General features: G+C 33.7%; 1 protein-coding gene across 5 annotated transcripts in view; it reads left to right on the forward strand.

The window, feature by feature from the left end:
- DGKB (diacylglycerol kinase beta) overlaps positions 1-15749 on the forward strand; it is a 700192-nt gene that overhangs the window by 502040 nt on the left and 182403 nt on the right. For all 5 annotated transcript variants that reach the window (XM_032305332.1, XM_032305334.1, XM_032305329.1 and 2 more), the window contains one exon: positions 10268-10358. In XM_032305332.1, the coding sequence (XP_032161223.1) occupies positions 10268-10358 (91 nt within the window). The remainder of the gene's footprint in view (positions 1-10267; positions 10359-15749) is intronic.

The following is a 15749-nucleotide window of genomic DNA, read 5'->3' on the forward strand; positions in this document are numbered from 1 at the left end:
AATGCAGATGATTTTTATTTAAATTCTGGAAAACAATACAACATTTCCCCAAATATATTAATATAACAAAAAAATGGTAATTTGTTGATTTGTTAATGGTAATATAAATTGAAAATAGTTTTAAAAAATATTTCCAACTGGATTTCATCTTCATGTGTTTGTTATCTGTTTATATGCACATGATTTCAAAGAGGAGGAAAGAGTATATAGGCTAGGCATATTTTTAAAATAAAACAATGGATAATACTAGAGAAAAAAGAGAGGAAATGTTTCTGTCACATCTGTCTTAGAATTATCCAATGTGTACTTGAATATACCAGCACAATGATTAATGTCCAAATTACGTCTACTTCTGTCAATTAGTTTATGTACAAGTCAGCCTGAATATTTTATATAAATTATAGCATATTTACTATAAACAAAAGGAGATCATGAGATTTCAGGGAGTCATCTGGGTCCCTTAAGATATCAATCAGTGACAAAAAAGGCAATCTAAATAAGAATGGATTTACTGACTCAGGTGTTAAGACTACATAATTCTTCAATTTGATTAAAAATACCAATATTTTCAATATAACTCAAATATCTGATTCCTATCCATTACATTTTTATACACAATAATTAATGTGTTTGTAACACCACTCCTCTGTAACACTGGAAAAAGAATTGTCCCATTTTTTTAAGTTGTAGTGTGAGAGAAGTTTCAAGGTGAACAGCATTTTCAAAATGCAGTTATACTTCTTGTCACAGAATTGGAAAAGGACTGCTGATGTGTGAAGAAAAACAAAAGGTAAAACACTTAATTAATTTTCAAAGAAGAGAAACAAGTTTTATTAGAAGTATTTTTTTAAAGTTGTGAAACCATGGTAGTCTTCACAGAATAAAGGTAAGGGAAATAATGTGTGAAGGAGCTAGAGAGGTGTAATTTTTTTCTTTATTTTTGCAAGTTTTACAAAATAAAGCACCCAAAATTCGGTGAAGAGAAACGTTAAAATGCAGCAAGATATAATATGTTCTGATGAACATAATTACTAATTTAAAATTATAATACTGAGGACAGTAATAGAGAAGTATTAATTGGCCTTTTAGTGATGGAAAGTATATGTGTTTTCCAAAATATTTGTATAATATCTTTTTCTCATGTTGAACTACTTATGTTGTATTATGAAACTCTTTTATCTAGTGATTTGAGATGTCATTCACATTTTAATATGCCAAGCAAATGTCATTAAACAGAACTATTTAATAATACAAACTCCTTATAGTTCTTAAGTGTACAAAATTACCAATCAATTTATATTCCAGCTGTAGAGTTTTCCATGAGTCAGGACAGAAAACAGGAACTGTCTTTACCAGAAGTCTGCTGAAATTTTTTGCATTTACTTAATTTCCCTGGAGCTAAGTAGGTACCTTTTACGTATCTGTTGAACTATATTAACACTATATTCCTATAACTAGTCCTTAAATAATTGATTGGTTTAGAACATTCAATAAAAGCAAATAGAACAGAGAAAAAGAGAAGGAGGGTGACAGAGACAGAGAAAGAAGTGAAAGAGAAGGAAGGAAGGCACTTGGTAGATGGTAGAAAGAGATGGGATGAGCAAGCAATTCTTTCACTGTCTGGCTCAACATACTCAATCCATATTATCCAGATAGTTGTCCCTGCTGCCTCTGAAGGCTCTTTGGACTTCTAGCAGTCCTGCCAGCGGGCAGTATTTTAAGCACGTGATTATAGTCTCATCCTCTTTTTGGTAAATGCAAAAACATAATTGTATCATGGCACTCTGAAGTGATCAGGCTCTTACTCATTTGCTCACGTTTACCAAGAAATACTATATATATATATGAAACTTAAAATACAGGGGAGGAGGTAATAACTCCTTTCAAGAGGTTAGAATATAGTTCCGTCATTCAAAACGTCATATTCGTAGACACCAAAATCCGTGAAATCCAGATTAACTCCCAGATTGCTCAGTAATCATGGAATTAGAACAAAGCAAAAGGGATGGATTGACGAACTGTATTTAGGATCTTTGGAAAACCTGACCAATTTCCTTCTTTAAGGAAGTCATGCTTTTCCCTTTTATTGAGTACATGCTTAAGGCAGCCTGTAAACTTTGTTTTAATGCTTACAACAATTAATATGATATAATTTATTTTCCTGACTAGAAATTAAGAGTTGTGCAAGCAGAGGTTTATTTTATGTATAAATGTAATTCCAGTGCCTTTCATAGTACCATGCCTAGATTAGGCGCTCAAAATATTTAATAAATGAGTTCCTATCCCACCAGAGAGAAGAGCAGTCTAGCTTCCCTTGGTGTCCAGAGTTAGGCATGGAGACATGCTAATTATTAAATTTGTAGTTTTTTCCTATTTGTTTTTATTTATTTATTTAAAGATTTTATTTATTAAACAGAGCTAGAGAGAGAGAGAGAGAGAACACAAACAGGGAGGAGGGACAGAGAGAGGAGAAGCAGGCTCTCCCCTGAGCAGGGAGCCTAATGTGGGACTCGATCCCAGGACTCTGGGATCATGACCTGAGCAAAGGCAGAGACACTTAACTGACTGAGTCACCCAGGTGTCCCTCCTCTTTTTGTTTTTAAACATACTGAAGATAGTGTTCATGCAGTAGACACTTTCTGGTTATGAATAAAATAATCCACTTAAAGTATAGCTTTCTTTTATACTGAGGCATACAAAGCTTAATTACAGTTTCACTATCAGTTTTGGCTAGGCTCTACATATTCCTGTTTATTTTAGTGGGAAGTACTATAACGTAAGTATTTCTGCAGTGATCTCAGAGATCCTGGTGTATTTCATCAATTCACATATCACCAGATGACTTCATTTCTAAGTTATTGGATGTATGGGAAGGGTGAAGGTAAGACTTGGGAACTTACTAGCTGCTTAATAGTTGTTTCAGGCTTCACTGACTGTAATGAAAGCATCAGATGCAAATGGAGACACTTCAAAAAGGGATGTTTCAGGACTTTTTTTCCAGGATTATTTCAAATATCTATACATGGAAATAATTCTTAGAAAATTCAGGGGAGGGAGCAGCAAGTCAGATGACAAAAGCAAATTCAGTTATAGTGGCCTGTCTAGGCAAAAGATAAGCACAAGTAATTATGCTGAATAGAAATTCTCCACCTTAACTCCTTTATTTGTTACCACAGAATTTCACATCTAGAAAAACAGTATTGTGTGACAAACAGATCTCCGCATTTAAATTTTCCAAATATTTCATTCATAATAATTTGAGTAACAATTCTCTTATAAATGAAAATGAGCTGTGCATCAACTGCAAGTAACAGAATACACAAAGTCAATCAAAGTTTATTTATAAATCTCACATGAGTAGAAATCCAGAGACGGACAGTTTCAGAGTTGGCTGATAAGGCAGTTAACTCTCTCAAGGATCTGGGTTAACATCTTGCTTTTTCCTTCATACTGGCAAGATGGCTGCTGCATCTCCAATGAGTATCTCCTTACTTGACAACATGCAAAAACAGGAAAGGAGGGGCAGAGCTTTCACTTTGTATGTGGCTCTTTACCAGAGTGGAAAATCTTTCATGGAAGCCCACAGTGTACTCCCCTCGGGTCCCTTCGGTCAGCTCTAGATTACATTGTTATCTTTAGTTGGCTTATTTCAGGAGAGGGGAATAAAACTTCTTTTAAAATAGAAATATGAACAAAGGAGTCATCTAATGATGACCTATCTGACCTCTAACATGTCCCTTTTGGCTTAGAAAAAAAGTTTCAGGTGATGCTGCATTCATTATTAGATTTAATGAGAGACAGTATGGGGAAAAAGCTAGGATTTCTTGAGTTAGATTATGCTCCTTCCCATGTGATGTTGGGAGAATGAGTTCTTAGCCTCCCTGGGTTCATCTGTGACAGTGCCATGCTCAGTAACAGTAGCAATTATTGCTATCACAGATTTCGTTTACTCTTCCTAACAATTTTCTGAGGGAAACTTTTAATATTATGAAAGATTTAATAGTAAAGATCTAGTTATTACTGAAAGGTATTCTATTGTAAACATGCTTGGACATTGCTTAAACATTTTATAATTTTAGTTTTATATTTCATGTAATTATTATCACTGCTCTTTGGGAACTTACTGTGCATATATACTTCCTTAGTATGAACTTTGCAATGTGGCATCACTAGTGCTTTTCTACTTTTCCATCCTAAGTCTTCCGATTATTTCTAATAAAAAATAGAGAAAGCATTTGGGAAAGAAATAATTGATTTGCATTACTATAGAAAGTTCTTATGTACAAAACCACTTATATATAACCGCATATTCTTTCTTTTATAAAGGGAATTGAAAAATCATACTGAAATTTTTTGATCTTTCAGTGCATCCTTTTGTATGAGAAGTTTCTTATATAAGAGTAATTCTGGTTAAAAATTGTATTTTTAGAATATCCATCTTTTTTTTTTTTTTTACAAAGATGGAGTATGATATGATTCTTTCTGAAGTTTCTGTAGCTTGCTTCATTATCTCCTGGGGACTTACCAAGCATATCTTATGAAAGAGCATTAGATACAAGCATTTTTATATGTCATTTAAAAAAATTATATCTTTACCTGTTGTTTGGAGGGATGAAAAATGTTTGCTCTCTTTAGTATGAATATAAAATATCCCCACTGTAGTCATTACAGCTGTGTTTCTCCCTTATGAAGTAATATTATAAACATTATTCACTTGCTATGAAAGGCGTATCAATTGTTATTTAAACAACAACATGGGTTTCAAGGTATCAGTTAAATGTATAGTATCCGAGGATGTAGGATCTAGGGTCACTTCTGCCACTAGTATGTTCCTATGGATAGTAATTTCCGTAAAATTATAGCTTCAAGTTTCTATAAGCAAATGTAACTCTTTACATACTGAAATGTTTGATCCTGTGAGTTTTTTATAAACTGTAGTAAAAGTTGTCATTCATTCCAAAATCTCAAACTTTGAACCACCTTCTTCAGGACTGTTTATTAGTGTAGGTATAGTTGCCAATCAAACAAATAAATAAATTGCTCATTTCATTAGGTTGGGTATGGTGTTCATTCTTAACAAATGCCTATTACTGTAGTCCGTACAGATGACAGCTGACCGATTTCAGGAAGTGATAAACTGCAGGTGTCCCCAGACTTTAACCCTGTGTTAACCTAGCATTGTGGCCCTGATAAGGCCCTGCTGCCCTGACACCCTGCTGTACGCCACCCTTACCCCCCCCCCCCCATGAGAGTTTCTCCCTCCTGCCCCGGGGATCCACCCACACAATCCCCACTGGGACCCTACTACTCCGCTTGTGTTGTCTTCTTAAAACATAATACCACAGTACCCTTAGGAATAAATACCCTTATAACTAATGTTGTGTGTAATGCCTTCTGCTAATGAAACATAAATAAAAGTGAATTGATTCTATGACATAAATGACCCACTTTCAACACTGACCCTATTGCTGTGAGCGAGGAATGCTGCATCTTTTATCATAGACATTGTTAGACAAGTTTACAATTCCTGTGCTATTTATTCCTAGCATGTTCCGTAGAATAGGGAGACGTGATTTAACCATTCAGGTGAGTGAGTTGTTAGACACCTTGCTCTCCATGAGATAACAATTTTTGAACCAGATTTGAAGTAACTGTTGAAATACTTTCAGAGCAGGACAAAAGTGAAAGAAAGCTAATGAAAAAGATGAGATTTTTGAAACATCCTTAATGAGTAGAAGAGTGTATTGGTTTTAAATCCTTTTTAACTAAGCTACTTAAGACCTTGTGTGTTTACTTTCATTTGAAAAGCAGTGATCAAAAGGGTTTTATTTTCTAATCTGATGAGCATGTTATCCATATAATGTAGATGGAATAGCTTAATTCAAGGGTCTTGGAAAGGGGATTCAGGTGTCTAACAGGTGGCTTTTCAGTTTTATACATATTAAGATAAGTAGTAATATATTAGTAATTTTATATGTATTTATAATATAATAAAAATAAAAGCAAGATATCTGCAAGAAAAAAGTTGACCTTTAATTTAAAAGTAATTTCACTGAATTATAACTTTCTGTGTGTTTGACTTTTGAGCTTTCTACAGCAAGATAAATGAGGCAGTTTGACCTCTCTCTGTATGTTGCATTGTCATTAGAAATGAGCTTAATATCTAATTAGGCTCTTTGTTACTTTTTTTGAGAAATGCACCATCAATTCATGTTCCGTTTGTTTGTTTTATGTTTGCTGCATTTACAGTACTTCGTGGACAAAAAACAAAAGACATATATACCACGAAGAAAAATTCAAAGGAAAGTAGAAATTAAATTACCTATTTGAAAGTTCAGAACTTGGAGAACTAAATGTTACCTAAATTTTGTAATAACAAGAATGATTCTTTGCTTGAATAAATCTCTGATCGTTTACATTTCCCTGAGGATATGTAAAAGAGGCAAAGTTGCTATTAGTAAGAAAATCTTGATAAATGTGAGCTAATTTTTTTCTGAATTTTTACCCAAACATCTGGTAGCCAAGCACTTTAAATATTAAACTGAAACCTGTAGACTTACAATTAAATTCATTGAAATAGGGTTTCATGTATTAATGAATTAAAATTATAATAGTATGAATAACTTTTTGTGGGACACTTGTCATCATACCTGCAATCACAAAAGCTAAGAATACAATAAATTTGACTTTGGCATGGCTATTCTGTAGTGTGTTAAATGTCCAGTTACCTTACTCTTAAAAAGTCCAAAGCTGTAGATAGGTTCTCTCTGACAAATTTGAGTTTGAATTATTTGGATCATTTTCTAATGTGAGCCATAAAAATAAATAGCATACATGTTTAAATGTGCTTTTTTGCATTTCTACAACCTAAAGACCAGTTTGGTTGAAAAAATAAAATTTAACAGCTCTTAATTTGTCATGTGGAATCTGATTCTATGTGTTTTTTATTACCTCCATATATTTATCTAAGTGAAACATAAAATGGTTGTAATAATGGAGAATTTAAAGCAGCTTTTGCACATGAGCAGTAATGCTAACTAATATGGTGAATAAAGGCTGAATGTAAATTCTCAGAATTTCTTTTTTTGTGATGTATTTACTAAAGCTGATATATTTTGGTTAGCTGATACAAGCTCCGCATCATCCTAATTAAGCTATGAAGAATTTTGACGGGTAGAGCGTTAAAAAATATAGGGAGTAATCAGTTATGTGCACAAAGAAGTCTTGTGTATATATGTATTTGCGTGTGCAAATGTGTGTGTGTGTATTTAATTTTCAAACTGCAATACAGTATGCATTAGCTCCATGACAGAACATGTCATAATATAAATCCAAAGACCTTCTTTTGCTGGAGTAATGGTCTGGTATTCATTCCTACATGTACACTTAGAAATAACTTGGGGGCGCCTGGGTGGCTCAGTTGGTTGGGTGACTGCCTTCAGCTCAGGTCATGATCCCGGAGTCCCCGGATCAAGTTCCCCATTGGGCTCCCAGCTCTATGGGGAGTCTGCTTCTCCCTCTAACCTTCTCCCCTCTCATGCTGTCTCTCTCTCTCTCAAATAAATAAATAAAATCTTAAAAAAAAAAAAAAAGAACAAACTTGGGTGTGGTAGAAATTAGTACAGTCTAATAATACAATTAGATTCCTATCAATACTACCTCATTTATTCTCCTGGATTGAGCCTCTCTTCTCCATTTCCCTTACCACTTGGTTGAGGCCTTCAGTGATATTTCCTTTGTATTATTCCAATAGCCACATTCCTGTTCACACTCCTAGGAGTGTTCAACATTTTAGCTCTTTTACTCATTTCTGCTAAACTTATTGCTCATATAACAGAGCTGGCCATGTCACTTGACTGGTAATAAACTTTTGCCAACATCCTATTAATCTAGAATATCAAATCCAAACCCTTTTATTTGACATACACGTTCTAAAACAGACCCTTGTTAGCTCATATCCAACATTCTCTTAAGTCATTCTGCACTCCTGAAACTGCCTAGAACTTGTCTTCTTTCTTTGCCTCCTTTGACTTACAAATTCAAATGTTGCCCGTCTCTTCTAAAACTCTTTGGACCCTCCCATGTAAAAGTAGTTGACTCAGGGGCATGGGTGGCTCAGTGGGTTGAAGCCTCTGCCTTTGGCTCAGGTCCTGGTCTCAGGGTCCTGGGATCGAGCCCCACATCAGGCTCTCTGCTCGGCAGGGAACCGCTTCCTCCTCTCTCCCTGCCTGCCTCTCTGACTGCTTGTGATCTCTGTCTATCAAATAAATAAATAAAAATCTTAAAAAAAAAAAAAAGTAGTTGACTCACTAAAATGTTTCCCTGTAACACTTGGCTCATATTTTTGTAGAGCGTTAACTTTTTAATGAACTTATATGCCCATCATCATATAATATTCTGAGCTCCTTGGAGACAAAGATAATTGTATCCATATTTATATTTTTAGAACTTATCACAGTAGGCATATGGAAGTCGATGACCTTGCTAAATATTTATTGAATGAATGAATGGATGAGTAAATGAATCCAGGAAAGTCTGGATAAAATGCTAGCACAAAAATGTTATTAGAAAACTTGCTGAATATAGAAAGACAATTCCAAACAATCATAAAACTTCTACTTATTGTTATTCTAATGTTGTCTCAAAACTACTGTATATCACTAATATTTCCCTCTCAGTATATAAATGACATATTTTCATCAGAGTGATGAGTCCATAGGAAAGTGTTTTTAATTTTTGTAACTTCAGCCAGTGAATAAATTTGCGAAATTACATATATTCTCTGAAGCAAATATTTGCATTAATTTAATATAAATTTGCATATAGGCTCAGGCCCACAGATCTTGATGTTAAATGTTTGCCCCTGTTCTATCTAATTAGCCATCATCTATTTTTAACTACTCAGATACACAAACTCAGGTCATAACTCAAGGAAAATATTCTCTAGAAAAGAATGAGAGTTTAGGGTACTAATAACCTAGGAATAAGAAGTTTTCAGATTACTGGCATGGGTATGGCAATTGATACAAGAAAGGCTAGTGAAAATTTTGTAAGGAAATAAGATCTTGTATGAGGCTGTATTGCTGAGTATATCTGGGTAGACAAGATTTCTTTTATGACCTGTAGTTTCGTATTACAGAACTCTATTCAACACAGTGTAATAACAAATACTATATTAGGTTCCATATTGTTTTCCATAACTAATAATAGGGCTGAATTAAGAAGTAAGGCCCTTGCCAAATGTATTTTTAATTGTTGAGATGTTTTACATTGTAATGTGAAAAGCACATATCAGTATTTCTAAGTCAAGAAGAGTACTTTGAGAGGTATATTTGAATATGACAAAAATTTCTGTTTTACCTGTGTATGTGAAAACATGTATCTCCTTTTACCTGTATTTTTTTCTAATTGAGGGCATAAAACCTTGTTAAAATATGTATAATTAAAAACTGCATTTTTTCCATGAGAATGAATTTTTAAGTCCAGCATTGGTTAATATAAAAATATGGTCAATCCTTGTAAAATTACATTAAATGATCATAAATTTATTTATGTGGCACAAAGAAAGAGTTTTTGGGTCATGGGAGAAAATAAAGTTTGATACTGAAATATTTTAAACCATATTTTCTTTGTAACTCTTTATATTGATAAAATACTATTACTACTTCTTTAGTTTTTTTATCTTGTATCATAATTTCTCACTATGGTTCATAGAAAGGAGGACAGTATCTTAAATAAATAATGAATAGTTATCCCAAATTTACCGAATTTGAGCTGTATGGAATAACCATGATTTTTCTTCTTTTTAATATGCTATTCAATCATACCAATTTCTAATGAATACATAACTACCTAGAAAAATTTAGCATAGTTATCTTAGTCTCATTTTTCTCATAAAAAGCCCCAATTGTTTTTTCTCTTTATGAGTACAGAGTGGCTGGTCTAAATCAAGTTGTCTAAGAACAAGCTAAGAATTATAAGCACGAAAATCATATTTTAAAATCTGAGCAACTGATATATAGAAAAGTCAAAAGTATACTTGAATCTGTCAGATCAACACATTCCTGTAACTCCCTTGGGGCAATCATACAATTTGACACCAACATTTAAGCTTTGAAAATTATGTGAACATCTATTACATTATGAATGTTATATGTCCTCAAACCTTCTTTATGACTTATAATACAAGACAGGACTACTCAATTAAAAAAAAAATCCCTTCTGTTATTGATAATTGCCTAAGCTGCTTCTTCCTTTCCTTTTTCAGAATGAAGAACAAATTTTGGTATTTTGAGTTTGGCACATCTGAAACTTTCTCAGCCACCTGCAAGAAGCTGCATGAGTCTGTAGAAATAGAAGTAAGAAACATGAATTATATTTTATAATACAATGAAATGGCTTGAGCTTGGTTATCAATATGTTTTTGACATCCCATGTAAGGAGCTATGCTTTAACAGCCTACATAGCTTTAACTCACAATTCTGAAATTTCATTTCTGTCACTTATTGGGGTTCTAGCACTCTCTGAATTATTAATATAAAGTTAAGTTTTGAGTATGAGTTATTTTAATACAGTGTTAAAAGATGAGATGTTGAAAATGGAGAAGTCTGGAAATCAGTGGAGAAGTTACTAGGCATAGTGTGGATAGAAAAATGTAAAATAAAGTATTTGAGGAGAAAGAAAACAATTTGCAAGATACGTATTAAAAAATACTTACTTTCAGATATCAATATTCTTATAACCTTTAAAACCCAGTTCACAGACATTGTGCTTACTTTCATGAATAAAAGTACTTTTCCATTTCATTCCCATTCATTAACTAGATTTTTCTCTGTTCCCGAGGTTGCCATTTCCCCATTACATGTATAGGAAGTGGAAAAGCCAAAAAAAGAGAGCAAAGATAGCAAGAAAAGACACACTTTGAAAAGATTTGGAGCAAATAGATCTACCAAAAAAATATAGATACAGTACAACTAAATTTTTTGGAGGTGGGTTATAATAGAAAATGACTTAGTTTTATTGAGAGACTTTAGGGGGTAAAGAAAAAGGAAACATTATATTGTGATGAGTGGCAAAGACAAACCAAAGGAAGAGAATTATGAAACCAGAACACCTAAATACTAGCTGATATGATTTGTGAAATACTGGCTTCAACTCTTTTTTTAAAAAAATAAATGCATAACTTGTCTACTGAGACCTTAATCATTAGTGGTATATATTCAGGTAATAAGTTTGCTAAACAAAAGTAGTTATGGACCCATGAGATCATAATGGCGTGGCAAAGTTTTTCATTATTCTAGCTTTCTAATTTATTGTTAAATGATAATGATGGCAAAAGTGGCACTATTTCAAAATATAATATTTTTGGACTCCTTTGGTGGATGAATTGAAGTATTAGAAGTAGAATTGATGATCATGGAATGGAAAACACCCTTCATCACTGTATCAGATCATAACCCCAAAAAGGAATATAATCACAAAAGATGAAGGATTTGGGCTCAACATGGACTTTCTGTGATTACTATTCATCAAGATTTATATATATATATATACATTTTATATACATCTGTAGAGAATGATATATTTAGGTAGTTATATATGTGCATATATATTTATAAAAATAAAAATATTCCTTTATCTTAAAAATTACTTTAAAAATTTCTGAATATATAGTGGATTTTGATCCTTTCTTACCTTCAGAAACCTATGCTCAAAGACAATCCATAGCAGAAGGCAAAAAATGAAAATAAAAACAACAGTATGGCTTCTGATTGAATGTAGGGTAGATGTTCTGAAGCCTCCCATACCTCTCCTTACCTCATCCTACGGCTGAATACAGATTTAAAAAAAAAAAAAGTTGAACTAGGAAAAGTGGATGTTCCACGGTTAAGAAAACTTCGTATTGTCAAGATGTCAGTTATGTACTGTATGATACCAACATATGATGTTCTGGAAAAGGTAAAACTATAAGACAGTAAAAAGATCACTGGTGGCCAGGGGTTGTAGGGGGAGGGTGGGATGAATAAGCAGAGCAAAAAGGATTTTTTTTTTTAAGATTTTATTTATTTATTTGACAGAGAGAGATTACAAGTAGGCAGAGAGGCAGGCAGAGAGAGAGGAGGAAGCAGGCTCCCTGCTGAGCAGAGAGCCCGATGCAAGACTCGATCCCAGGACCCTGAGATCATGACCTGAGCTGAAGGCAGCGGCTTAAACCACTGAGCCACCCAGGCGCCCATCAAAGAGGATTTTAAGCTGTTACAATACTCTGTAAAACATGATGATGGTAGATAAATCTCATTATGCATTTGTTCAAACTCAGGGAATAAACGGCAAGAGTGAACTCTAACATAAACCATGGACTTGAGGTGATTGTGATGTGTCAATGTCAGTTCATCCGTTGTAACAAATACACCATTCATTTGGAGATGTTGATAAATGGGGAGGCTGTGCATGTCGGGGGGGCAGGTGGTAGGTGTGAAATCTCTGTGCCTTCCCTTCAATTCTGCAGGGAACCTTAAACTGCTCTAAAAAAATAAAGTCTAGATCTAGAGTGTAATATTATGCATGTCAAAAAATATTAAAAAATGGTTAAGGAAATATAACCAAGGACATTTAAATGAAAATAAAAGGACACTTTTTATGAAAATAAAAGTTACGGGGCACCTGGGTGGCTCAGTCCATTAAGTGTATGATTCTTGATTTTGGCTCAGGTCATGATTTCAGGGTTGTGAAATCTAGCCCAAGGTCAGGCTTCATGCTGGGCGTGGAGCCTGCTTAAGATTCTCTTTTTCTCCCTCTGCGCCTCCCCCTCTTCATGCACATATGCATGCTGTCTCTCTCTTTAAAAAAAAAAAAAAAAAAAAAAAAGTTATAATGATAAATTGAGTGGTTTTGTTTCACAGAGTTTTTTACATTTTATAGAAAAACTACTTAGAATGTTACTCCTAGAAATCTGGATAACTAGAATAAGTTATTCTTCTAGGGTCGTGCTTCTATAAGCCCTCAAAGTCTGGCTTTTCAGCTCTGCATATGCTGGCTTATTCTGGCGACCATTGCAATAGCATTTATACATCAGAACCAGCACTTTGCCTTCCCCACTTTACTCTTGTGTATCTCAAAAGTACTGTTATAATGCTGCATATTTATCTCAATTCTTAAACTTGAGAGGAGGTATGTGTGTTTGTGTATAGATGGTAATGTACAACCTGCTTCTCCACTCACTTCCCAATGAATCCAGTCTATCATATTAGCAAAATACGCCTTTTTACCCTCAAGGTTACTTTATAATTAAATATAACAAAAACATCAATTTGGAAATTTGATTCTGTTTGTTCTCGCTGCTTACTTGGCCTAAAATTATACCAAATACGATTTGAAAATACAAAACAAAGGATAAAAGTACGAGAGTACCTCAAGTAGATACATGTTTTATTAGCAGCTTCTTCAAAACAGTCTGCTGTGTGACCCTTTATTTTACTTTCCTCTTCCACGTAGGAAACTTTTTCCAAAAGGAGTGAATATTTGGAATAAATCAAATATCATGGAATTATAGTTGATAATAATAGCTAATGTTTTATCTATTATTAATTGTACCTAGTTTTTGGTGTTAGGAATGTGCATACATTATTTGATTTAATCCTTTTGCAAAATTCTATCAATTAGAGAGATTCTAAAATATCTGCACTATAGAGATAAGCAGATGAGAATGTTATTTAATAATTTAGGAGTAACAAGAATTGAATTGCTGCTAAAATGCTTAAATCTAAGGAAACAAATAAATTGAAATTATATATACATATATAGTAATGTATATACATATATAATATGGTAAGATATATATGATATATATAAAAATAGACATAATATGCATACCTATATATGATGTGAAAGAGTGATTAACCAAGTTGAAGTTTTCAAAATTAAAAATTTTAGTTACCCTCTAACTTTTATAAAAGATAAAGAACTAAGAAAACAAAAAGTTTTAAAATTACAAGATAATATGTTAAAAGGAAAGTTTGTATTAAATTATTTGGCGCATAGATGTTCAGCTAAGAATCTCAGGTCAACATCTGGAACTGAAGTTATAAAGTTTGTGGGCTTCTGATTTGTTCCATGTACCAGGCAAAATTCATGAGAGAATAAAATAGCCCATTCTCCAAAGTATTTTAGTTTTTTGGTTATCATTTAGACTGGGAGGGTGGGGGTGGTATTTTTTAAGGTTTAGAATTTCCATTCTAAATTACTATGATTTTTTTTAAGATTTTATTTATTTATTTGACAGTGAGAGAGCACAAGCAGGGAGAATAGTAGAGGGAGAGGGAGAAGCAGGCTCCCCACTGAGCAGGGAGCCCAAAGCAGGGCTCAATCCCAGGACCCCCGGATCATGACCTGAGTCTAAGGCAGATGCTTAACCATTTGGGTCACCCAGATGCCCCTAAAGTACTAGGTTTTGTTCTAATGATTAATTACTTCTATGAAACCAAAATGATCTCAGGAATTAATAAAGGGCAAAAAGCATCAGGGAAACAAAATAAATTAGGAGAATTCTACAGTTAGGATTGTTATTTCCCAGTAATCTGGAAAACACAAACCTTTTAAAGGCCATGGGAGCAGACTTTCATAGCTCAGTCTCTGCCCCACACACATATTTAGAGTACCTTCCTGGTCTTATCCATACCAAATCACTGTCTGGAGCTGAAGAAGTGAAACTGTGAATGGATGTTTTTTTAAACCACTTTATTGAGGCATGATTGACATACAAAGGGCTGTACATATTTAATGTATATAATTTGTTGAGTTTGAGGATAAGAACGTACCCATGAAACCATTACCGCAATCATTGCCATCCTTAGTTCTTCACATGCCCTGTGTGTGTGTGTGTGTGTGTGTGTGTGTGTGTGTGTGTGTTTGATAAAACCATTTAAGAGATCTATCCTCTCGTCTAAAGCTTCCCAGATGATTTTTTTATTTTACTTTATTTTTTTTGGCCAGTGGAATTACAGAAACAATAATGAAAAGAGACGGTAAAAGTGTGGACCTCAACAAAGATGCTCAGTAAAAATAAAAGTTGAGCCCATTAAATCCAAAACATAAAAAATAACTTCTTATTGCAGAAAAGGATAAGAAACTTAGTAGGGGTGGAGTACAGTGTTATTTTATTAATATTAAAACATCATAATTATTCTTAAGAGAATGAGGAAGAAATGAAACTAGGAAAAAGGAGTGAATGTCCAAAAGGTGAATGTTCTCTTCTGTTTTTACCAGAAGTTATTTTTAGTAAGATAATTTCTGGTCAGAATTCTAATATCCTAGCAATAGTTTTTAGCTTTCACAGAATCTACTAAAAAAGGAAAGCATGTAAAAGTAAACTGGTTTTCTGCTAATACTTAAGACTAAAACTGGATGGCTTGAGCCAGCAATATTTTATTATTAACATGTTCAACAATTTTGTGTGTGTGCATAAGTGGTACAGGCCTGAAATTTTTCTTTATTCTGGGTTTGCTTTCATCCTTCTCTTGCTCACCAACCAGCTTCTGTTCTGCTCTGAGAGCTATCTTGTGATTACCCAGAATCAACACTTCCATCACCACCACTGGACTACCAGCTAATAGTAAACTGACCTAGAAGGCATGTCCTGCGCCCCTGTATCACACTATATTTTGTAGACACAACTTGTAAAATGCACAAAAAGCATCAAACTTACTCACGGGAAAATATAGGGTACCCCAGCCTTCAAATATCAGAAGAGA

Source organism: Mustela erminea, chromosome 11 (genome assembly GCF_009829155.1).
Source record: "Mustela erminea isolate mMusErm1 chromosome 11, mMusErm1.Pri, whole genome shotgun sequence".
Taxonomy (NCBI): Eukaryota; Metazoa; Chordata; class Mammalia; order Carnivora; family Mustelidae; genus Mustela; species Mustela erminea.